At 42.0% G+C, this 27051-nt stretch overlaps 1 protein-coding gene across 4 annotated transcripts in view; it reads right to left on the bottom strand.

Annotated features, from left to right (window-relative positions):
- The window catches only part of LOC117508745 (neurofibromin), a 333092-nt gene extending 322554 nt beyond the window's left edge, over positions 1-10538 (bottom strand). For all 4 annotated transcript variants that reach the window (XM_034168565.1, XM_034168568.1, XM_034168567.1 and 1 more), the window contains exon 1: positions 10300-10538. In XM_034168565.1, coding sequence (XP_034024456.1) covers positions 10300-10359 — 60 coding nt within the window. In that variant the 5' untranslated portion in view covers positions 10360-10538. The remainder of the gene's footprint in view (positions 1-10299) is intronic.
- Positions 10539-27051: the final 16513 nt, after the last annotated feature.

Genomic DNA, 27051 nt, shown 5'->3' with positions numbered 1-27051 from the left:
CTGCAAGAGCTCAGCTCAGATGTATGGAAAGACATTCATGCCAATAATGTCTGAAAGGAAATGCTTTTGACAAAAACTACAGATTTTGTTTATTTCTATTTATGTCCAGAGATCAAGGATCCAACATGTAGAGTTTAAGGACCCAGTGACCAGTTTCATATTTATTTACTTTAAGACTCAATAAAATTATCAGGGCTGGTGGTGGGCTGAAACCGGAAGCAGTGGGAGACCAATGCAGACTCACAGGCAGGGTTGGTTTAGTTGAATAATAGGCTTTATCTTGAAACCAGGCATTGGGTTCGGTACACAGGTAGTCAGACATGGAAGCAGATGTATCAGACATGGTACAGGCTGGGACGTGGTCCATAAACCAGGCAGGGTTCGTTCACAAAGCGTCGAGGTATATAGCAGGCAAAACAAAGGCAGATTCAAAATATAGGCAGAGATCAGGATACGGCAAGGCGGCGGTCGGAGCAATAAAGCAAGGTCAAAACACACACGAACAAACTGGACAAGAACGAGAGGCTAGAAAGTGAACAAAGTCAACAATCAGGCCGTGAGCTGTGGAACTGTGAGGGTTTTAAAGAGGAGCAAACTAATCAGGTTGATGTGGAGCAGGTGTGTGGAAGGAGGTGCGGTTTAGTGAACAAAGAAGAGGGAAGAAAGGCAAGAAAGTGCAGGAGGGCAAAACAAGCCGGTGAAAAGCAAGATAAGTAGGTGACAGAAAAACTAACTGAATAACCTGACGAGTTCTAGACAAACAATAATGCATGAGTGAAACCAAAAGGGGCAGAACTAAGAAATACGGTGGCAAGTCTAAAGAGAGAAAAAACAAGGACCTTTGAATTAAACCAAACTAGGATGAAACAGATACTGGCAGACAAGAGAATATAACAACTGATGAAGGCACAACAATTATGGATTGAACTGCACATAACCAAAACGCAGAGAATACAGAATAATGCAATAAATAATACAAGATAACTGATAACTGCTCATCAGATTGTGTGCCATTTGTTATTCATGGCATTTTCTGTTCAATACCAAAGTTAAAAAAAAATAACAACATGTGACTAGCATATACAATAAATGTGATAAACTCATTATGAAAACAAACTGGCAAGACACTAGAATGGAACTGAATCATGACAAAGAAATACAAAGTGACAAAGAGACCAAGTAATAAAGCAAAATGGAACACAGAATAAACACATGATGAAAATAATCCACTAATAAAACAAAGCAGGAGCTGAAGGGGATGTAAAGAAAGAAGGAATCAAAGCCTTGAACAGGGCCAAACCAAGACAAAAACATTGTTAAATTTAAATTCAATTTCAATTTAATCAGCTTATAAAAGCACCAAATCACAACAAAAGCCATCTCAGGGTGCTTCACATAGAACAGTTCAACATAAAAAAAATTAAATTAATAAATAAAAAATTCAAATACGTAATTAAAAACAGAAGTAAAATAATAAAACAGATAAATAAATTCGTAAGAAAGAGAATGAAAATAGGTTTTAAGTCTTGACTTAAAAATGCCCACAGACTCCGACTGCCTCGCGGTTGCAGGAAAACCGTTCCACAGAGCAGGTGCACCATAAAAAAAAAAGCTCATCGAACCACGACATAGAAAACCTGTAAAGCCTACTTTTAGTACACAAAAAATTCACAAGAGGTACCGATAAGGGAATCGATAAGGAATCAGATCGATAATGGTATAGATAAAATCTTATCGATACCCATCCGTAAACGGCACTTGCCTTGCAGACGTACAGCGGGACGCACTGCTGCCTTGTCAGGGATCGTAGCATCAGATCTAAAAGTTCAGAGTCTGTTGTATGCCCCCCTAAAAAAAAATTGTCACTACTCAGAAACGTACGTAAACATCCCTTGTTTATTGTTTCAGCATTCTAAAGAGACAGCAGGCAAGAGAATGCTTCATGTACCGTTTTGAGAACGGAGCGCATTTCCGAAAATAAATAAAAGTACTTCATTTAGCCATATTTGGAGACAGTTTGGGTAAATAGTTGGAGTCAGTCTGGGTCAGTTTGGGTAAATCGTCGCACCGCTTTGCTCATGTTCAGGTGCAGCCTGACTGACTGAGGATTACACCGACCGCATGCGCTTACGGTCCGGTATCAGGGGAGTACTGAATAATTACCCAGGAAAACAAAAAGGGATACACTAAATTTGACAATCTGCATGACGCTGCAGTGACATTGTGCCACTGCTTAGGGAGAGCCCTGGACTACTTATATTGTTTCAAAACACAAAAGTACTTTTTATCCGATTACTCGATAGAATAATCAACAGAATACTCTATTACTAAAATAATCGATAGCTGCAGCCCTAAATCACATTGTGCAAATAAACTGTATCTTGTGCAGTGTTTCACCTAGAAATGTTTTCAGGTCAGGTGGAACTCAGTGAAACCCACCCTTCAAACTGTGAGGTCAGTCATGCAGAACAATGTAAGACACTCAGAAACCCAACAACTAAAGTTAGGATTATGCATGCAATATTTATGTGAGATGGTGAGACGGAAATAATTGATCTGCTGTGGCGACCCCTAACGGGAACAGCCAAAAGAACAAGAAGAAGAATTTATGTAATCCTACCACAGTCCTGCATAGCTCAATGGTTGTTGATGGCAATTTTAAAAAATGACGTGCAGGGCATGTAAAGTGTCATTAAAAAAAATTAAGTATAAAACTTGGTGATTATTTATGTGATCTGCCCGATGTTTTGTCAGCCACTATCTTGATAAGTCTGCTGCTGTGCTGCGCCTGAACTAACTTGCAGTGCATGGACCACGTTTGGCCCATCCTCCTTTTGTATGGGTATCTGGACTTAAAACTTTGGAGAAAAAAGTTGGTGTGCATCAAATTTTGTTTATACTCAGATATATAGTTTGCATTCATTCAGTTTGGGTGGTTAGTGAATCTGTAATCTAGTCTTTTGGCATTCTTTAATGTGAAAAATAATTGTACATTGTGACAGCTGTTTTTTATCTTCCATAATTCATACAGCATCCACTAACAATCCAGCAGGTGACAGAAACATGTATTCTGTGTTTGCTTATTACCCATAACATGATGTGTCCCCACACTAATGATCACATCAGCAAAATCATTGAAAGCATCCCCGTTTGTGTTTCTCTCTACTGATGTGCATGTATTCACATTTTCAGCACCAATATTATACATAAATAGGTATACATTAGGGCTGAAACCATTAGTCGAGTAACTCGGATAATTTAATTACAAAAAATGTTTGAGGCAAATTCTGTGCCTCAAAGCTCCGTTTAACGTTGTAATACATATGGCAGGCCTGTGTGTGGCACTGTAACATCCCCAGAAAAAAACAGACAAAGACTAGAGCGTGCGCATAAGCCGTATAAGAGCTAATAAATATAGCACGAAAAGCTACAGTTTTCCGACGTGGCACACAGAGTAAAATAAAGCCTTTTAGGAGAAAGCCAGTCCATGTTGATCATCTGAAATAGCTTACTGCACATTTAAAGCAAAGCAGTGTGTTTGTCTATTTTAAAAAACACACAGTTTGGTCCGCTGGCTGCTCTCCACTCTATGTGGAGAGTGACTATTGACCCGGCGGCCAGGTACCCACAGTCCAAGTTTGCTGTTCACCCAGCGGCTGGCTGCTGTCCCTCTCTGCCCGGTGTGAAGGGCTCTCGGCACTCCCCTCACACCGGGCGAGTCACAGCTCTGTCCCCAGCCACACTGACAAACAGTCTTTGAAAGAATATCTTCTCAGCAGAATTCTACTCTTTCTTCTGTGTTTTGTTCAGACTCGCACTGACACAAACACAGTAACTTAATTAAAATAAAAAAAAACAAACTGTGACTGCAAGAACTGCATGTTCAACCTCCAGCTGAAATGCATCTGCTGAATCTCAGAGAAAGAGGGATTAAAAAAACAAAAAAAAAACTTAATTAAAATTAAAAAAAAAAAAAACTGACTGCAAGAACTGCATGTTCAACCTCCAGCTGAAATGCATCTGCTGAATCTCAGAGAAAGAGGGATTAAAAAAAACAAAAAAAAAAAACACAGTGACCCAGTCCATCAACCTAATAAAAAAAAAACCTTCAAAATGGTTCAATTTTACAAGTGTGTGTGTGTGTGTGTGTGTGTGTGTGTGTGTGTGTGTGTGTGTGTGTGTGTGTGTGTGCGGGGGGGGGGCACACATCCCATCGCCATTTGAGCAAAATGTCAAGACTTTGGCACGATGAATTTGTGCCTTATTCAGCCGACGATCAGGCGAATAGACATTTGACACGGCTTTGGGTCCCCGGCCATCAGGCGAATAGACTCGGCCCTCTACATACACTTTTTATTTCAAGTTTTCATCGACAGGGTGCAGAGTGGATTTATCAGTATGGCTTTTGTGGAAAAGCTGCACTCCAGAGCCCAGTTTTTCACAGGCTGTTCTCACGTTTACGTGCAGCCTGACTGACTGAGGATTACAGTGACCACCTGTGCTTATGGTCTGGTGTCAGGAGAGTGCTGAGCTGAGCTCCTGACACTAGGAAAGATCCAAAACTTATATAGCTGCAGCCCTAGTATACATAGGTTGATTTTGATTGAAAGGTCCTATTAGTCCTGTGAGACCAGATATAAATCAAAGTATGGTATGTGGTTCTCTTGGCTGACATTTCCAATTGGTTGAGATGAGCATTTGTTGAGTCATTTAAAACCTCGTTTCCACCGAGCAGTCCGGGTCGGTACGGCAAGGTATGGTACAGGTCGGATTGGTTATGTCTGGTTTGGTTTGCATTTCCACACCCAGCAATACCTTTTGTTCAGTAGGCAGAGCATACAGATGTTGACAAACATGTCACTGAGAGCACAAGTGCTGTCATGCAGCCAAGCCCCTACACACAAGGGCCAAACAGCAATTTAACATTTTTAAATTTAATGTAATTTTATTTTATTTTTGTCTTTGTGGATCATGGGATTTATTTTCATTGCAAGCAGAGTGCTGAAGAGCCAACACATGGCTGTGGTAAATGTGTCATCTGTATGTCACCGGAGGCAATTTGGGGATTAAGGATTTTCTGGTCGCACTGTGACTCTTTTCAACTTTTAAAATAAGTTAATTTTCATGTGGGATAAAACACCATCATGCTTTGGTTCAGGCTAAGAAACCCACCTGGAGCAGATAAAACACAAAGGGACTTCTTAAAAACTCTGCATTACTTCAGCCACAACAAGGAACTAAAGTATTTTCAGATGTCTTTTCCAAAATAAGGACATTTTATGTGGATAAGTTTTTGTCAGGCTGTGACGATGAATCCGACTGAAACAACATGAGACTTTATATTTACTCAGTGTGTGAATGGTTTTAATACTTGAAACAGTCTGAATTGTTCACACGAGGACTGCAGGTTTCACTTTAGCTGTTGAGCCAATCAGTGCACAACAGCGGGTTAGCGCCTCCCTTTTATTATCATTCTATTATTTTCGGAACCCAGCCAAAGGGTGCAGAAAAAATGGTATGGTACAGGTTTGTTATTTTGGGACCCATTTAGGGCTGCAGCTATCGATTAATCGAGTGAGCGGATAAAAAGTACTTTTGCGTTTTAAAATATTAACAGTCCAGGGCTCCCCCTAATTAATGGCACAATGTCACTGCATCATCACAACTGTCAAATTTAGTGTATGCCTTTCTGTGTTCCTGGGTAAGTATTTATTTTTTCACATCTTTACAAGTTTTGGATCTTTCCTGGTGTCAGGAGCTCAGCCAAAGTCGGGCCAGAGTCTTGACATTTTGCTGAAATGGCGATGGGTTGTGGCTTTCTGTTTTTTGTTTTCCCCAACTTGTAAAATTTAACCATTTTTTATTTATTTATTTATTTATTTATTAATTAAGTTGGTGGACTGGGTCCCTATGGAGCTAAATCCAGGCCAAAAGCTTTGTAATCTGAAAAAAAAAAAGAAATTGATTGAAAAAATAAATTTTGAAATTGAAAATTCAGTGTTTGTTCTTGAATCTTCTAATAATTTAAAAAGTATTATTAAAATAAAAATGTGTAAGATATATATTTTTCAGTTTAAATATACTTTTGATTCAGCTCTGTAATTATTTTGATCAAATAATTTATTTTCATTTTTTACTCTGAAATATATTTTAACATGTGATGTGTCATTTTTATCAGTTGCAGGATTAAATTTTTCAGAATCAAATCTTATCTTTTTGGTTTCATATTTCTTTTTTTCCACCTTCAGATCTTTTTTCACTTTCAGATCTTATTTTTTCAGTTTCAAACTTTTGGCCCTGTTCTGGTGTGGGAGGGCGTGGCTTCGATTGAGAGGGGCGTGGAATTGTGAGTGACAGCAGAGCAAACAGTCTTCACATGACGTTGCTTTCAGGAAACGTGGGTACTTTAACAAATAATGACTTAACACTTTCTCTTCACTGTATTGTCTTGATACCTGTAAATAAAGTGATGTTAATGACAAAGATGTCTATTACATGTAATTCTAGACCACTCTTGGTCATGTTTGATCTATAAAAACTGGAAAATATGCCAGATTGTAAAGTTTAACACCTACACTTAAAAAAAAAACCTATGTGTCCCAAATTCACACAAGATCGTGAACGCAGCACTGCATTGCGACGTGACCAATTAGTTACCATCTAGATCACAGATTACTATGCGGCTGGCACGTGAATGAAGAGAGAATAAAAGCTTATTACGAGGCTTTAAACCCTTGAGATGAAGCTGTTTATTGTGATTGATGTGTAACGGTTCAGTGGATCCGCAGATAGTGAATTTAATGATGATGTCAAGGAGTGGCCGGCAGTTTCAAAACATAAGCTTAATATGGCCAGAACCAAGCAGACCACCTGTAAATCCACCGGAGGAAAAGCTCAAAGGAAGCAGCTGGCTACCAAAGCCGCCCGGAAGAGCACTCCGGCTACCGGTGGTGTGAAGAAGCCTCACCGTTACAGGCTCGGCACCATGGTGCTGAGAGAGATCCACCGCTTCCAGAAATCCAACGAGTTGCTGATCCGCAAGCTGCCGACCAGGTTTGCCTTGCCGGCCTCCTGCAGAGCATCACAGCGGAGCTCTGAAAGCAGAGGTCGGCCTTGAAGTCCTGAGCGATTTCTCTCACCAGGTGCTGGAAGGGCTGCTTGCGGATCAGCACCGCTGGTAGCCGGAGTGCTCTTCCGGGTGGTCTTCTTGGTTCTGGACATATTAAAGCTTCGTTCACATCTGCTGAGCCAGACCTCTGTGTCGCTTAGAAAGCTCGTAACACTCCGCTGCTTGATGCACAGTAACTGCTGGCAGCCTGTAAAATGAGTGACCTGCCTCATTTTTATCACCTCTGGTTGAACAACCGACGACAGTACAAAAGCTTATGCAATTGTTCGCCAAATTCACGTCGCATATCACAGCGGCCACCACGTCGTAATCCAGAATGGCCGCGGGGCACAAAATGATGTGACTGAAAAACCTTCGATTAATTCATTAATTCATGTGGCGATGCAGTGCTGCGTTCACAATCTTGTGTGAATTTGGGACACATAGGTTTACAATCTGGCATATTTTCCAGTTTTTATACATCAAAAATGACCAAGAGTGGTCTAGAATTACTTGTAATAGACATCTTTGTCCTAAGCATCACTTTATTTACAGGTATAAAGACAACACAGTGGAGAGAAAGTGTTGAGTCATTATTTGTCAAAGTACCCACTTTTCCTGAAAGCAACATCATGTGAAGACTGTTTGCTCTGCTGTCACTCACAATTCCATGCCCTTCTCAATCGAAGCCACGCCCTCCCACGCCAGAACGGGGCCAAAGGTTTGAAACTGAAAAAATAACATCTGAAAGTGAAAAAAGATCTGAAGGAGAAAAAAAGAAATATGAAACCAAAAAGATAAGATCTGATACTGAAAAAAAAACAAATCCTGCAACTGATAATGACACATCATGTTAAAATATATTTCAGAGTAAAAAAATGAACATAAATTATTTGATCAAAATAATTACAGAGCTGAATCAAAAGTATATTTAAACTGAAAAATATATATCTTACACTTATTTTTATTTTAATAATACATTTTAAATTATTAGAAGATTCAAGAACAACCACTGAATTTTCAGTTTCAAAATTTATTTTTCAATCAATTTTTTTTTTTTTTTTCAGATTACAAAACTTTTGGCCTGGATTTAGCTCCATAGATCCCTGCATGAATTTCTTTTGAACACTCTCTCTGTGATTCAGCCAATGCATTTCATTTTCAGCTGGAGGTTGAACATGCAGCCTCGCAGTCACTGTTTTATTATTATTATTATTATTTTACTTGACTTCCCGTGTTTGTGAAGCATTGTGTGTTGCCCAAAAAAGTGAAAATTAAAAAGTGAAACACTCATTGCGAGTCTAAGCAAAACACAGAAGAAAGAGTGGACTTCTTCCAGAGACTGTCTGTGGCCGGGACAGAGCTGTGTGAGGGCAGTGCTGAGCCGCTCACACCGGGCAGAGACAGACAGCAGCCGGCCGCCGCGAGTAGCATCAGCGGACGAAACTGTGCTTTTAAAAAAAAACAAACAAACAAATACACTGCTTTGCTTTAAACGTACAGTAAGCTATTTCAGATGATCAGTGTGGATCGTGGACTCTGTTTGGCGCGTTGGAAAGCTGTAGCTTTTGTGCTAATTTGATTAGCGCTTGCACTAGTCTTCTTCTGTTTGTTTTTCTGGGGACATTACAGCGCCTCACACAGGCCTGGCATATGTACTACAACGTTAAACGAAGCTTCAAGGCACAGAATTTGCCTCAAACATTTTTGTAATCTAATTACTCGATTAATTGTTTCAGCCCTAGACCCATTCCTAAATCTGGTTGTGGAAATGCACAAAATAGCATGTCATACCAGCTCGGACTGCTCGGTGGAAATGAGGTAAACTCGGTAAACTGTTCCCATTACTGATTGCTTGGTGTGTGAAACTACATTGCTGCAGGTTTGTGTTACAATTTGGTTTCTTCATCTTGAAACTATGACCCCAGCTTCTTCACCCTTCAACCAAATGGAGCTGAGGTACCTTCCTCATACCTTCCTGAGACCATTTTGAAGACCTCAACATACCTCAATGAGATCTTTCAGAAATTAGGACTTTCCAAGGCCACCACAGCCTAGGAGACTGTCAGCAAGACCAACTGCAACCGCCGATAAATTTTGTTCAATACTTTTTTCTGATACTTAAAGAAAGAACAAACAACTCTGAGTAAACACAACTACACCAAACTGGAACTGGACAGGATTCCTGACTATCACAGGCCCACATATAGACAAAAAAACTCATTCACACATCTACGGTCAATTTAGAGTCATCAATTCACCTAACTTGCATGCGTTTCGAAGTGAGATGAAGCCGCAGCACCCAGAGGGAATCCACATGGACAGGGAGAACAGGCAAATTTCATACAGAAAGGACCAGGTGGGAAGCAATCCTACGACCTTCTTGCTGTGAGGCAACAGTGCTAACCACTAAGCTACCATGCCACCCAGAATGGGATATTATAAAAGCAAAACAAAACTGCTTGAGATTAATCACCAGCTAATCACTTCATCATCATTATGTGCCGTTTTAATGGATGGCAGCATTGATGGTTTTGAGTCATAGTCCACACAGGCAGGCTGGGATGAACTAACCCACTCAGGCACATGCGTAATGTTGACTTCAGCTACACTGAAAAACTATCCGAAATAATAGTTTTTCACTTCCGAGCCCCCTCACAGCGGTGAGAGGCAGCTTTAACTCTTGCGGCAGACACTCCCACAGTGCCAGTGGAGTGTCACACCTGGCCTTATGTCGATCCATCGCGCTAAACTCTTACATCTGATTTGTTTACATTACATCTATACGCCTGCTAATGCTAGCTGCTTAGCTGAGATGAAAGGGACCGGTGACTGAAGGGGTTTCGTTGATGCCGAGGGACAAAAGTGTAAACTTGTGTCACACGTACACATTGTTTCATGCTCTATTACTAACTAGTAGAGTGATAATAGAGTACAAAGCCATGAGCTACAGCTGCTAATTGGTGATGGTGACGGTGCTAGCTACAAAGCCATCTTTAGCTTTCCGCTGCTGGGACAACCAGAGCACACAATATATTACAGTGGAGAAACCACCGTAGGATTACTTTCTAAAAAATACAAACCATACATACGTATGTATATTACATGACGATGTAAGCGTTAAACTAGTCAGAGACTTGTGTTGTGTGCAGTCTAGCAGAGCTCGCTACACCCATCACTGCTTCTCTTACCTGCTCATCAAATCGAGTAATCACGGCCTGGACCCATTCCACCGGTTTGTGAGCCGCCATAGCCGCTGCGCTACTAATCCAAGGTACGACGGCGGAGCGGACAGGTTCAGAGACGCATGAAAATCCGTCCCGTGGTGATGGGAAAGGACGAAAAGGCCGAGTACTTTCCCCTTTCTAAAGGAGTCACCATGCCACCGCCATGACACACCACCGGAAGTCTTCTTCACATAAATTGATGGGAGATGCTGTAAAGCTGCATCAAGATCTATGGTCAAAACAAAACAGAACCACATCCTGTTGGGACCTTTAAAGTAAAACATTTGTTAACGCGTCAAAGTACAAGTCAAATGGTGGTGGCCAATGTAATAAATATAAAATACACTTAAAAGCTAACAAAGTTTTCTGGTGTATCTCACAACGAAGTTGACATTTAAATAGTTACTGATCAGGTGTTAGTATGATTTGTTATTTCCAGTGGTGTCAAAAGTACACACATTTGTTACTTAAGTAGAAGTACAGATACTGCAGTTTAAAAACACTGGTAAAAGTTGAAGTATCAACTTGACCTCTTTACTAAAGTAAAAGTGAAAACGTATGTGCTCCAAAACCTACTTAAAGTATAAAAGTATAAAGTAACCTTTTAAAAAAAAAAAAGGTAGATGCCACTATATGAATTGAAAGCTTAATTTAAAAACTGATTCATTCTACATGTGGCCCAAGACCCAAAACCACCCCCCAACACCACCTGCACGAAAATGTTTCAATTCTAGAAGCTCTGAAATGCAATCTGGGACTATTCCAGACGATAAACTGCAGTGAGTGTAGCATCCATTTAGTGAGAAAAAAAAAACAACTTTCCTTATTCAAATTCATTCCAGTAGTATTCTGCTCTTACAAGGATGCAGCAGTTTTCTAGTTTGGCAGATAGTTCTGGAGGAAATCACTGAAGAAATTAACACATTGAAAATATGGTTTGACCGAAACAAACTGTCATTAAACTTAAATAAAGCAGGGATGAAATGGAGGTGCAAGAGTCACTAGGTGTTCACAGGAAACATTTATTTCTGTATTTATTTATGTATGTTCGTTGTTAGTTGCTTTTATATTTTATTTTCTGTTGTGTTTCTATTCAGGTTCTTTTTGTCTCTTTCTCTGAAATTGTATATAACAATCATTAGATTATTAACATATAAACCAAAATAAATTTAAGAAATATTACAATTTGAAAACAAATGCACCCGAACGTGAAGACAGCTGGAACTGCTTCATGCTAACTTTTAACATTGAAAATGCCATAGACATGCTAACGCGTTAGCGTCGCTCCCGTTTTTAAGTTATAAAATACATCTGTCAACTGTTTCAGAAGACCATAACAGGTCGGTTTAACATAGAAAAGGTAAATAATACTCACAGAAGTATGCTCTTTAGGGTTTTAGCGGGGGGAAATTAAGCGAAAGAAAGAAAGAATAAATGAAACAATAGGTCGAAGCATTGCTTCAATATGCGAACCACTGCTTCGATTGGTTCAAAATCCATTCCTTTATCTTCATTGATCCATGTTTCTGATATAGCAATTATGTTAAATATTTTTTTTAAATTGACTTAAATATTCTTTAATGTTGTTAAAGTTTGCATACAGACTTCTGCTGTTGAAATGGATTATTGATCATTTGTTATCCGTTTTAATGATCCGATTAAACTGTTCATCTGTATAATAGCAACAACTGTCATTAATATTTGAGAAGAAATTATTGTCCGGGTCTATATCGTGCTCCAAGTCCAGTACATTGTGGTCTGTGTATTTAAATGTTCTCAGTTCTACTTTTCCATGATCAGCAATCCTTTGAGTTATATCCTTCTTGTCTCCAGATGTAGATGATGTAGTAGATGAATAGGTTCCTCTGGTCTGTGTCATGGTGTTGTGATGTGTTTGTGTCCTCATACCTTATTGGTCGTATTTGTCCAGTTCCTTGATGTTCCTGATTACCATAACCTTCGCTTGTTCTGGTGTTCCGTTCAGTTTGATGAATGTTTTGCAGTTGGATGTCCATGTCTGTTGAATTTTTCCCTGCTTTTTTAAGAGACGAGCTTTCCTGGCGACGTCTGCGTTTCTTTTGGTCAGATGTTCATTGATGAATACGTTTGTTCCTTTGAGTTTCCGTCCGTTTTAACAATGCCATTTTATGTTTTCTGTTGACAAACCTCATTATAACAGCTCGCTTGTCTCCATCCTCTCTCCTGGGCAGGGGGTGGCACGCTTCAATGTTATTACAGTCCATTTGAATACCTTTAGATTGCAGGAAGTCAGCCACCTGTTGTTCCACTGAGCTGGCCTCCTGCTCACTGGCCTCCCCTCCGCTGTCTTCTGACACCGCCCGTGCGTAGGATCGAGGTTTAATATGAATTCCTGTAATAATAACATCGTTCATCCTTGTGTACTGTTCCAACTCCGCAACACGGTTCTCCAGGTGCACCAGACACCGGTCTTTCTCAGCATTCTGGATCCGGAGAGACTTCACTTCTTCCACCAGCTCCATAATGGATTTCTGCTGCATTTTAACAACAGAGATTTCCTCAGACAAAAAGTCCAGGGACTTCTTGATATCATTTCCCTCCTCCGCCGTCAGTGCCTTCTTCGGACCCATGGTCAGATAACTCTGCGCTGGCACCTCGGTAAAGCCGCGCCGGTGGAACTGCGGTGGCGCCTCAGGCTTCAGGTGGAGCTGCGCCGGTGGATGTGCGCTGGCACCTCGGGCCTCGGTGAAGCCACGCCGGTGGAACCGCACTGACGCCTCGGGCTTCAGGTGGAGCCACGCCGGTGGTACTGCGCTGGCGCCTCGGGCCTCGGTGAAGCCACGCCGGTGGTACTGCGCTGATGCCTCGGGCTTCAGGTGGAGCCGCGCCGGTGGATGTGTGCTGACACCTCAGCAGCGCACATCCACCGGCGCTGAAGCCAAGAGTAACGAGGCTGTTTGTTTTAAAAATGTAAGGAATAGAAAGTACAGATACTTGTGTGAAAATGTAATGAGTAGAAGTCAGAAGTAGGCAGAAAAATAAGTAAAGGAGTAAAGTATAGATACCTAAAAAGTGTACTTAAGTACAGTAACGAAGTATTTGTACTTCGTTACTTGACACCTCTGGTTATTTCATTTTGTTAGATATTTGTTTAGCATCATTTTGTTTTTATGTAACTTTACAATCAGTATTATTTTGCATAGTTTTGTTTATGTTATTATTATTTTTTTTAATCCAGTCAACCTTTTGCCTATTTTGCTGGTTTGGTTATTTTCTTTGAAAACCATAATAGAAATATGTTTTATGCTTCCGTTTGTTATCCTCGCCTTTTTTTTTCTTTTTTTTTTTTTGTCTTTATATATGTTGTAAAATCAAATCAAGCTTTTTCGCCAATCTGTACTAACTACTGTAAAGTTGCCACCGTTTTGAAGGAGGATTTTCCCCCATCCTGGCATAATTCTCATCAAACGCGCACTTGCAGTTTGTGCATGTGTCTAAAGGTTTTTAATGAGTCAGATTCCAACCTTCACTTCTGTAGCACTTGCCAGTTACAGAACATATTCAATTCACTCACTCATTGACTCACTCATCTTCAACCGCTTACTCCAGTAAGGGTCACGAGGGCTGGAGCCTAACCCAGCCGCCATCGGGCGTGAGGCAGGGTTCACCTTGGACAGGACACCAGTATGTCACAGGGCTATATTCAATTCAATTCGGTTTATTTATACGAGGTCTATTAGAAAAGTATCCGACCTTATTATTTTTTTCAAAAACCATATGGATTTGAATCACGTGTGATTACATCAGACATGCTTGAACCCTCGTGGGCATGCGAGAGTTTTTTCACGCCTGTCGGTTACGTCATTCGCCTGTGGGCAGTCTTTGAGTGAGGAGTGGCCCACCCTCTCGTCAATTTTTTCATTGTTTAGGAATGGCTCAGAGACTGCTGCTTTGTTTGATCAAAATTTTTTCAAAACTGTAAGGCACAACTGAGTGGACACCATTCGATAAATTCAGCTGGTTTTCGGTAAAAATTTTAACGGCTGATGAGAGATTTTGGTCTGGTAGTGTCGCCGTAAGGACGGCCCACGGTGCCTGACGGCGATCTGCGCTTCGAGGCGGCAGCGTCTCGCCATTTCAAGTTGAAAACTTCCACATTTCAGGCTCTGTTCACCCAGTAAGTCATCAGAGAACAGAGAACTTTCAGAAGAAGTCGGCAATGAGGAGTTTATTCGGACATTCCATTGTTAACGGACATTTTGTAATGAAAGAACGTGCGGGCAGAGTCGCATGTCGGGCTGGACCTGACCGCGGGGGGTCGCGACAGGAAAAACACCTCCGTTGGAAACCTTAACGGGCAAGTTGGAACATGCCCAAGATGTTAAACAATTTCTCAGTTATTCACTTGTTGAAAGCCATCAAAAGCCGCCTGAATTTTACAAATGGTTTTCAACACGGAGGTGTTTTTCCTGTCGCGGCGCACACAGATTTGCCGAGTCGTCACGGAAACGACTCGGCGAATTTGCGCACACGTCTTTCATTAAAAAATGTCCTTAAACAGTGGAATGTCCGCATAAAGTCCTCATGCCGGCCTCTTCTGAATCTTCTCTGTTCTCTCACGACATCCTGGGTGAATTAAGCCTTAAATTAGGATGTTTTCAGGTCGAAACAGGCCGACGACGGCGCCTGGAAGCGCTGCACGACGTCCCGCTCCGTGGGAAGTCCTTACACCGACAGAAACACCCCATAATCTCTCATCAGCCGTTAAACTTTTCACTGAAAACCATCTTAATTTCTCGAATAGTGTCCACTCGGATATTCCTCACAGGTCCAGAAAAAATTTTGATAAAGCAACGCGCGCCGTCTCGAGCAGCGTGTGAAACAAAGGAATTCAGCTGAGAGGGCGGGACCACATCTCACTCAAGGCCTGCCCACAGGGAAATGACGTCACCGACATGCGTGAAAAAACTCACGCATGCGCACGAGGGTTCAAGCATGATTGGTGTAATCGCACGTCATTCAAATCCATATAGTTAAAAAAAATAAAATAAAAGGGTCGGTTTATTATCTAATAGACCTCGTATAGTGCCAAACCACAATATAAGTTGCCCCAAGGTGTTTTACAAGGTAAATTATAACCTTACCAACCCCCTAGAGCAAGTACGCAGGAAAAACGCCCTCAGGCATTTCTGAGGAAGAAACATCAAGCAGACCAGACTCAGGCTGTTGACCATCCCTTTTGGCCATATCATCAAGAACTGTCAAACAAAAAAGGACATCCAATGGAACTCCCCGGGATAGAGCCCAGCAGGCAGTGTGACCCACAATTCATCAAGAATGGGAATTAACAGGCATCCAATCTTTGTCCAAACATCACATGATCAAGCATGGGACCACCAGGAAGCTCAGTCATCACTGAAGATCAACAACCTCAAAAACAACAGACAGAGCAGGGGGGAGGTGATGGTCTAGTGGTTAAGCAGTCAGCTCGAGACCAGAGGATCCTCCTGGCTGGAAAAATCACTAAGGGCCATTGAGCAAGGTCCTTAATCCCCAAGTTGCTCCAGGTATGTCAAGAGTGCCTTGCAAGGCAGCACCCTGACATCGGTGTGTGAGTGGAGGACTTTACTGTAGTGCCTTGAGCTTCTGGTGTAGATGGGAAAGTGCTATATGAATGCTGTCCATTTACAGGGCACAAATCCATCAGCTGCAACAAAAACACTCACAGATGTTAATTCAGCAGCAAGTAACAGAGTAAGAGACAGGATGCTAACGTGATCACGGGTGTCTCGCCCTTTACTTCACTAACAGTCCCAGAATTTGGATATGATGAGGCCGAGTCCTGCTCCATTATTAATAACATGATTTACGATGAAGGGAAAAGTAGCTCAGTTCACCAGTCATAAGAGAGAACAGACTGGTCTTTAGTCTGGATTGGAATAACTCCATAGAATTAGGTTGTTTGTTTATTTTTTCTTTGTTTGCTTGTTTATCAGCAGGCAGATTGTTGCACAAAACACTTGCACGGTAAGAGAAAGCTCTGTGGTCTGCTGACTTCTTTTTAACCTTTGGAACACACAATAATCCTGCATTCTGAGAACGCAGAGCTCAGGTTGGTACATAAAATTCAACAAGCGCAATCACAGATTTCTGACATCCGCCAATCTGACTCCGAATCACCTCCAAAATTTTGTGGAGTCTTCTATGCCTTAATATCTATATGTGGTGTAAATTTGGTGAGAATCTGTGAAGTACTTTTGACATAATCCTTCAAAGCTTTTATGGAGATTAATTTTGATCCAGAATCTGGATCCAGATCACCTCCAACATTTAATGGAGTCTTCCATGGCTGAAAATCTATATGTGGTGAAAATTTCATCAAATTCCATGCAGTAGTTTTGATGTAATCCTGCTAACAGACAGACAGACAAATAGATAGATAGATATGAACTTTATTGTCAGATCATGGATCTGAAATTTGTTTCGCATGTTCAGCAGCTCCGTATAACACAAGGACAGTAGACATTATACATTAAAAGAATTACATCACACAAAGAAAACAACAATAAACAATCATCCATTTGCCTTCACACTCTGACTCTAGGAACTAAGCTCCTCATTTAGTTTCAAGATAGACTGATGTATAAATAAGTTCTTAAGCCTGACTTTATTATAGCGCAGCACACAGTAGCGTCGCCCTGATGGTAAGAGCACATATTCAGAGTTTAGGACATGGCTGGGGTCAGAGGCAATGTTCTTTGCTAACTGCATCATGTTGTTGTGATATGCGGCTTCATACTGACCATCCAGAGACTGTCCCACTATCTTAGAGCTGATTTTAAGCAGTTGTCTAAGCCCAGATTTAGCAGTGACGGACAGACAGCTGAACCACACAGCGTTACAATACTGCCGAACACTGAGGATGATGGAAGTGAAAAACAGCAACAGCACCTGATGAGAGGCCCCAAAAGACCGCAGACGACGAAGAAAATAGATTCTTTGTTTGGTCTTTCTACAAACAAAGTCTCTGTGATGTTTCCACGACAATAAACAGTCAATCATCACACCCAGATATTTAAATGACTCCGCCTGTTTTACACTCTTGTTGTTTATGATGGTGGGTGCTACTGTTACAGTTTTTGTACAGAAAACCACCTCCTCTGTTTTTTTGGTGTTTATTTGCAGAGTGTTGTTTTTGCTCCACATCACGATCTTTTCAACCCCCTGTTGGTGCAGCTCAGGACTGTCTGTGTTTGACAGCAGTGTCAGCAATACAGTATCGTCTGAATATTTGATGACGTACTGATTACTGGATGTTGCACGACAGTCGTCAGTATATAAGGTAAAAAGCAGGGCTGAACTAACACAGCCCTGGGGGGCACCGACAGAGGTCGTGATGGCACAGGAGAGTGTGTTGTTCAGTTTAACCAGCTGGACTCTTTTTGTGAGGAAGGATGCGTACCAGTGAATCAGATATGGATTAACTCCGTGCTGTGACAGTTTGAAGATCAAGATGTCTGGTTTAATAGTATTAAAGGCTGATAAGAAATCTAAGAAGAGAGCTCTTGCATAATTATTTGACTTATCAAGGTGCTTTGTGATAATGTGGATGAGGACAGCAACAGCATCCTCAGTACCACAACCAGTTTTATAAGCAATGCTGACTGAACTTTTTAAATGTTTTATCAAGATTCTCTGGAGAGCCTTCGTAATCACTGACGTTAACGCGATGGGCCTAAAATCATTGCTTTCTTTGGCATTTGGGATCTTAGGTATTGGTTTGACATGAGCAGTTTTCCATGCTATGGGAACTGTGAATGTATCAATTGACAACTGAAAGACTGGTTGCCAGGCCAGAGCTAGTTCTGTTGCAAAGATTTTTAACAGATAGGGGCTGCTCTTGTCAGGCCCTTCGGCTTTTTAATGTTTGTTGTTTTAAAAGTTTTCCTCACCTCATCGACAGTGATTTCAATCCTGTCCAAGCCAGGGTGGATATTTGCAAGAATTCTGTCACATTTCTGAGAGGTATCAGGTGATTCAAATCTAGAATAGAATGTGTTTAGATCATTAGCAAATTTGTACTCATTTTCGACAATGATAGCTTTATTAGAAGAGGTCATTCCTGTCATTGTCTTCATATTGTCCCATACCTGTTTCGAGTTTTTGCTTTTAAAAGCGTTCTCTAAATCTTGCCGGTGCCTGGACTTTGCTTCTCTTAATTTGATTCTTATCTCTTTTTCAGTCTGAGTGTTCCTTTGTCTTTCCTTTTAAAAGCCAAGTTCCTCACATTTATAATTCCTTTGATGTCCTTTGACACATATGATTTATTATTTGGGTACAGTTTAATTTTTTTAGTTGGAACCACTAACTGCACACAGAAATTAATATAGTCGTTAATAACTGTGCTAATGAACCCTCATAGAAGGTGCCCCAATTTGTCCAATCAAAGCAAGCCCTAAGCTGTTCCTTATTTTCATTTGTCCAAATCCTTATCTCTTTCTTCACTGGTTTACTTCTCTTAAATTTAGTTTTGTAAGTTGGTATTATATGGACAACATTGTGATCTGAGTTCAGTATTGGAGGTCTGCACTTTGAGATATAGGCATTCTTAATATTTACAAAACAGTTATCCAGCACAGTGTTTTTTCTTGTTTGTTTTTTAACATACTGTTCAAATCCAGGCAGAACAGGCTCCAAGTTGCACTGGTTCATGTCCCCAATAACTGTGTCAGAGTATTTCATTTTTAGTTCATGGACACAGTCAGCTATGCTGTTGGCTGCTTTTGCAGCATTCCCACTGGGAGGGGCATAAACCACAAATAGTAAAATGCAGCCGAACTCTCTGGGTAAGCAAAAAGGTCTCAAGGTCATTCCCATTATCTCCACATTTGGGTTACAGATCCTGCATTTCACAGCGTGTAGACGGCACCAAAGATCATTAATGTAAACGCAGATGCCTCCTCCCCGTGTTTTTCCTGAGTCTGCATCCCTGTCAGCACGTATGAGGGTAAACCCGGGCAATTCATAGATGGAGTCAGGCATCATCTTTTGCAACCAACTTTCCGTAAAGCAAAGCAAAGACACTTCACGAAATTCATTACAGCACCTAGTGTATTCCCGTATTGTGTCCACTTTGTTGCTCAGGGATTGCAGGTTTGTGAGGATGATAGAGGGGACCGGCGAACGGTTAAATCTTTGTCGAAGCCGGTTTTTAACTCCTCCTCTTCTTCTGCGTTTCCTCCTCTGCTTAGATGTTATCAATTCCAGAGGAATATTTTCTAGCAACAACGCATCCAGGCGCGGGTTGTACAAAGTCCGCTCGCTCAACTTCAATAAGGTCTCTCGACAGTAGGAGCACCGAAATAAATGCCGATGATTTTATTACGTCCTAGATGGGGCTCGCCCATGGTGATTATGCACATTAATAGCACCACCTGGAAGGAAGCCAGTAAATGGAGGCCAGAACTGGTTTGGTTTTTCTGAAATAATGTTGTTTCTCTGTGCAAAGTAAAACAATGTAAGCATCTGAAATGTGTTGAAAATTCTTTGCTTTGTTAAAAAAAGCACTTTGGAAAATTCTGAAGAAAATGTTAAATTTCATAAATGGGCTAATAATCTTGTCCTCATCTGTATGTCACCGGAGTATATTTGGGGATTAAGGATTTTCTGGTCCAACAGAAATTTGAACTGAGGATCTTCTGGTCATTAAGACCACCACATTATCCATTTGGCATCACCTCCCTGGATGAGGGATTATTAAACCTCTGTCAAGCACTATAATATGGAGTTACAGTACATTCAAAAATGCTACTTAAAATGTTGGTTTGCAAAAACAGAAACTTGATGTTTATCAAGGCTGGCTGGCAGAGCAGACGACACAAATGCAAGACGCAGGTTCACAGTAGAGTTAAAGCGATTACTGGGTTCGTAAGCTGGAGTTGGTACACAGAAAGGCAGTCCAAAAGGAGCAACAATAACAAAAACATCAGGCTTAGGCGTGGTCGAGGTACACAGGCAGGTAGTCAAAAAACATGCTGAGGCTATCAGAGCAAGGCAAAAAAAAAAAAAAAACACGAGAAACTGAGCTGGAAAGAGGCACAAGGCACTTCAATCTGGCGAGGAACACGTTCTTCTTCTTCCCTCCTTTGATTGGCGGGTGGCAACCATCACCTTAGGTCCATACCGCCACCTACTGTACCGGATGTGTCAATGGATGTATAGATACTTCAGGTTACATTCTAGTGTGTGTTTAGTGCACATAAAAAAATAATAGCAATAAAGCAAAAATAACAACAATAATAAACAAAGCACCAAAGTTGGAACTACCTATCCAGATGAACAACGCCTACACTATATTATAAAGCCCCGTTCCCTTGGCGAGGAACAAGAGCAAAATAGCACCCAGGTGATGGGCAGCAAATCAAGAACAGGTGTGAGGAAACCTCCAGAACCAGGGCGTGGCCAGACAGAAAGAAATGCCCACCACCAAGAACCAAGAGAGAGAGGCAAGAAAGAGCAGGACAGAGAAAACCCATGCAGAAAGACAGAGCAAGAGAACAGACCGATCATAAATACAAACAAAAATAGAAATAAAACAGAACACATACCACCAGAAAGTCCAAATCCTGACAATATTTACCTTGCCCAGAAGCAGCATTAACTTCTCTAGGCTCAGAGGCATCCGGGTTGGACCGTCACACAATGGAAACGTGTGATGTGGTCAGAAGAAGCAGTATTCTGTAGCTGTTTTTTTTTGGGGGGGGGGGGGGGGGGTAGGGGGACACCATGTGATCTGTACCAAAGACATAAAGGACCATCCGGGCTGTTATTATGCAGTTTCCCCCGGGTTTAATAAAGCATTCTGATTCTGATCAGCAACTAGTCCAGAAGCCAGGGTCTGTCACTGTCTGGGGTTGTGTCACTCCCCTCAGAAAAGGTCACGTAAACCTCTGTGATAGAAAGATGAATGCAGTACATTAAGATTTTAGAACATATGCTGTCTTCAAGACGACATCTTTTTCAGGGACATCCATGCATTTTTCAACAAGACAAAGCAAAACCAATGCAAACATTACAAAGGTAGAAGAGAGCACAGACACCGGACTGGCTCGCCTGCAGTACTCACCTGTTCCCAACAGAGAATGTGTGGAGAATTTTGAAATGAAAGATGCAACGACGATGACCCACTGTTGTAAACTTTAAGATGTGTTGGCAGGAAGAAAGGACAAAATAACACCTGAAACGCTTCATTGCTTGGTATCGTCAATGCCAAAACATCTTAAGTGTTGTGAGTAGGAATGGCAACATTACAAATGCGTTCATGCCCCAACTTGGTGCAACAGGCCTTAAATGCAGGTATAGTCTCATTGTACATTTTGTATACTGGCAATAAAGGGCATCTATTCTAAATAAAATGGAAAGTGAATTGTCAATTGTCCTCAGTGTTGTTGTCCTCAGTGTTGTTACTTTTATCCTTGCAGGTTACTCCTTGTGTACTTCACTGGCTTTACTTTCTGTTTCACTGGCACTTGGGGTTCTGGTTTCATGTGCACACTCATTTCCCAGTTAATTAGGTTACACACTATGTATAACCATCTTCCTTCTATGGCTGCTTTTTCACATTTATAGCATGTTCAGAAAGTATTCACAGTGCTTCACTTTTTCCATTTTGTTATGTTACAGCTTTATTCCACAATGGATGAGATTCTTTTTTCCCCCCTCAAAATTATGCATAATATTGTTTTCATAAATGTTTGTTTGTTCGTTTTAGATTTTTTGCAAAATATGCAGGTGCATCCTGTTTCTACTGAACATCCTTGGAGTCCACCTGGGGTCAATTCAGTTGATTGGACATGATTTGGAAAGACACACACACCTGTCTACATAAGGTCCCACAGTTGACGGTGCATGTCAGACCACAAACCAAGCATGAAGTCAAAGGAATTGTCTGTAGACCTCCGAGACAGGATTGTGTCAAGACACAAATCTGGAGAAGGATACAGAAACATTTCTGCTGCTTTGAAGGTCACAATGAGCACAGTGGCCTCCATTATCTGTAAATGGAAGAAGTTCAGATCCACCAGGACTCTTCCTAAAACTGGCCGACTGGCTAAACTGAGCAATCAGGGTAGAACGGACTTAGTCAGGGAGGAACCAAATGGTCACTCTGTCAGAGCTCCAACATTCCTCTGCAGAGAGTTGACAACCTTCCAGAAGGACAAGCATCTCTGCAGCAATCCACCAGTCAGGCCAGTTTGGTAGAGTGGCCAAACAGAAGCCACTCCTTAGTAAAACACACATGGCAGCCCATCTGGAGTTTGCCAAAAGACACCTGAAGGACTCTCAGGCCATGAGAAACAAAATTCTCTGGTCTGATGAGACAAAGATTGAACTCTTTGGCGTGAATGCCAGGCATCAGGTTTGGAGGAAACCAGGCACCATCCCTACAGTGAAGCATGGTGGTGGCAGCATCATGCTGTGGGGATGTTTTTCAGTGGCAGGAACTGGAAGACTAGTCAGGACTGAGGGAAAGATGAATGTAGCAATGTACAGAGACATCTTGGATGAAAATCTGCTCCAGAGCGCTCTAGACCTCAGACTGGGATGACGGTTCATCTTTCAGCAGGACAATGACCCTAAGCACACAGCCAAAATGTCAAAGGAGTGGCTTCAGGACAACTCTGTGAATGTCCTTGAGTGGCCCAGCCAGAGCCCAGACCTGAATCTGATTGAACATCTCTGAAGAGATGTGATGGAGCTTGAGAGGTGCAGCAAAAAGAAATGGGAAAACTGCTCAAAGATAGGTGTGTCAAGCCTGTAGCATCATACAAGGTCTGTTAGAAAACTATCCGACCTTTTTATTTTTTGCAAAAACTATATGGATTTGAATCATGTGTGCTTGCATCAGCCAAGCTTGAACCTTCGTGCGCATGCGTGAGTTTTTTCACGCCTGTCGGTTGTGTCATTCGCCTGTGAGCACGCTTTGAGTGAGCAGTGGTCCAGCCCCCTCGTCGGATTTTTATTGTGAGGAAAATGTCTGAATGATTTGGAGCTTTGCTGCATCAAATTTTTCCAGAAACTGTGAGAGACAGCCAGGTGGAAACCATTTGGAAGATTCAGATGGCTTTCAGGGACGATTCTATGGGGATCACACCGATTAAGGAGTGTTACAACCGGTTTAAAGACGGCGCACAATGGCGGAGGGCAAGCCGCGCTCCAAGCGGCGATCAACAGGCTGAAACGACCAGATCATTTCCAAACTGAATGCTGTGTTGATCCGGGACGTCGTCTGACTACTACAGAAATGGCAGAAGAGGTGGACATACCACTTTTTTGGCACATTCCACTGTTACAGGAGTTTTTGTCATGAAAAGATGTGTGGAGGAATTCGCGTTTCGGGACGGAGCCGCTAATGGCGCGGGACAAAAAGCAACGCCGTGATGAAGCCTCACAGGACATGTTGTGGCATGTCCAGCTCGTACACATTTTCTTGGATAGTCACACGACTGAAAAGCCACCGAAAGCCGTCTGAATCTTCCGAATGGTGCAAGAGCTGAGCATGTTACAACATGTCCTGTGAGACCAACACGGAGGTGCTTTTGTTCCGCGCCATTAGTGGCTCCGTGGCGAATTCCTCCGCTCCTCTTTCCATGACAAAAACTCCCGTAACAGTGGAATGTGCCGAAAAAGTGATATGTCCACCTCTTCTGCCATTTCTGTAGTAGTCAGACGACGTCCCGGATCAACACAGCGTTCAGTTTGGAAATGATCTGGTCGTTTCAGCCTGTTGATCGCCGCTCGGAGCGCGGCGTGCCCTCCGCCATTGTGTGCCGTCTTTAAACCGGTTGTAACACTCCTTAATCGGCGTGATCCCCATAGAATCGTCCCTGAAAGCCATCTGAATCTTCCAAATGGTTTCCACCTGGCTGTCTCTCACAGTTTCTGGAAAAATTTGATGCAGCAAAGCTCCAAATCATTCAGACATTTTCCTCACAATAAAAATCCGACGAGGGGGCTGGACCAGTGCTCACTAAAAGCGTGCTCACAGGCGAATGACACAACCGACAGGCGTAAAAAAAACTCACGCATGCGCACAAAGGTTCAAGCTTGGCTGATGGAAGCGCACATGATTCAAATCCATATAGGTTTTGCAAAAAATTAAAAGGTCGGCTAGTTTTCTAACAGACCTCATATTCAAGAAGACTCTAGGCTGTAATTGCTGCCAAAGATGCATCAAAAAGTATTGAGCAAAGGATATGAATACTTATTTACACATGATTTCCTAGTTTGTTTACAAAAATAAAACCAAAACAACCATTTTTCATGTCATTATGGGGTGTTGTGAACAGAATTTTGAGGGAAAGAAATGAATTTACTCCATTTTGGAATAAGGCTGTAACATAACAAAATGTGGAAAAAGTGAAGCGCTGTGAATACTTTCCGAATGAACTATGCCTCCTGTGTTTGATCTCCAATAGCTGACCAACGCTGCCTCCTTGTGTTCTTTGAGTTTAGCCTGCTGTTTATCAGATGTTTTGATAAACAGCAAAATATGCCACATTATTTGTTGGATCATAAAGATTCCAAAAAGGTATTGTTGAAATGTCTTTGACTGAATCAATGGAGTTATGGGGTAAAAACTGTAAAAATGGCTACAAAGGTCAATTTCAGTTTGTACAGGGGCCAAAAGATAAAAAAGACAGATGGTGGTGGCCAAGCAGTTAAGTGCACTTGTTTCCAGTGCAGAAGATTCTCACTTCAAGAAAACCCCTGCTTATTCTCTGTGTAATGTGTAGATGCATCAGGAAGGCCATCTGGCATAAACGTTATGCCAAATCAACATGAAGAGTCACCTTGGATCTGATGTGGTGACCCTGAATGAAACAAGGAAGTTTAAGGGACTTATTTACAGGGGTCAAAAGTTAAACTTGTTTTAATTTTGGCAAAAAGCTATGCAAATTATTGGTTGAGCTAACATGATTAATAAATGAAATTGTTTTTACCGTGTTGAATGTTAGATCCCCAAAGTAAAGGTCAAAGAAGGCTGACGTCCACTGGATTCTATGACACGAGTTATCCTGTAATGTGATTACAAAGCATTACAAATGGTTGATTGTTTTCTTGTTTGTATGTTGGAAAAATCTAAATTTAAGTGACTGAATTCTAAATTAATTTTATTTGTTAAATGATACGACTTATTGCAAGAATTTTTTTTCAGATGTGGAACAGCCATATTCCTGAAATTGTCACTGCTGTGGCGGACATTCAACACATAATGGACATAATTCACCATACCAAGTGTGTTTCTTGTTTGGTATGTGGTAACACGCCCAGATGTGCAAAGCACATAAAAAAGTGTCACTACCAGTGGTTAGAGTGTGTCCCCTGTTCAGCAGGTGTTGATGTATAAACATATTGATGTTTCCTGTATCTGTCCCTGCATGGGTAATTGACAATGTGTATTCCTGCTGTGCATATGAGAAGATGTCTTGGCCCCCTGAGGTGCTTTTCCTGTCAAAACTTCTGTGAGGTACATGGGCGGGGCCGAGCTGTTAAAAAATGTCTGTTAATTCTGTGAAAATTGGAAAAATAAAGTGGCACACTGATGTGTTGTCAAAATGGGAAATTGTTGCTCCTTCTTTCACTGGTGACCCCCTTTTGAACAATTTTGAAAAACATTCCGACACAATCATGACGGTGAACACTGTGTCTTTGAAGCTCCCCAAGTATTTTTGGAGAGTCTGTTGTGTGGGCCGCCAGAAGAGGATGTACTGCTGGCCCACCACCAAAGGGCGCCCTGCCTGAAGTGCGGGCTTCAGGCATGAGAGGGCGCTGCCGCCACGGACACAGCCGGGAGTGACAGCTGTCACTCATTAATTCCTGACAGCTGTCACACATTCTTCATCATCGCACTCCATAAAGACCAGACGCCATCTCCACCTCATCGCCGAGATATCATACTTCATTGGAGGTAATATCCTCAGCCGTTTGTGTCTTTTGCAATATATCTGTATATTGTGAGTGTTTGCAGGAGTACCGGTTCCTTTTTCTATGGAGGCTGAGTGAGTGCAGGACGGCACTCTTTTCCCCTGAGGAATCACTGCGGTACTCTGCAACATATTGAGTGAGAGGTGGAGGTGGCATTCCCACCGCTGTTGTTACTGGGTGTACACACACCCACACTTGACTGTCTTTGTTCTTCGCCAGCAGTACCAGATCCGACAGTCGGGGACGGTGATCACCTGGGAATTCGGGACTTGGCGGCTCCAGTATTCACCAGGTTCTGTGGGGGCGGAAATCGTGTGGTTCCGGCTCTTCTCAGGACAGACGTCTTCTATCCTCGAGCCTGCCCACACGTCACCTTTGTAATTTGACTGTAATTATATTCTGAGATTGTCTGTATGTTCGTTGTGCACGTTTCACAACATTAAATTGTTACCTTTTGGCTCATCTATTGACCGTTCATTTGCGCCCCCTGTTGTGGGTCCGTGTCACTACACTTTCACAACAGGATATCTCGGCCAGCGTCATGGACTCCAAGGGGCGTCACCCGGCTGTTGAACGACCAATGGGAGAGCAGGGAGCGCAGGCGTCTGCAGGAGGCGTGATTGGTGAGCTACAGCACATTCTCACCGCCTTTACGGCTCGGTTGGATCAAATGACCGAGCAAAACATCCTCCTGAACCGCAGGGTGGAGGCTCTCTCCGCGCAGGTGGCGACGAGCGCTCAGGGCGCTGC

Source organism: Thalassophryne amazonica, chromosome 4 (assembly GCF_902500255.1).
Source record: "Thalassophryne amazonica chromosome 4, fThaAma1.1, whole genome shotgun sequence".
Taxonomy (NCBI): Eukaryota; Metazoa; Chordata; class Actinopteri; order Batrachoidiformes; family Batrachoididae; genus Thalassophryne; species Thalassophryne amazonica.
Note: the sequence above shows the minus strand (reverse complement) of the source record. Positions and strands in the feature narration are given on the sequence as shown.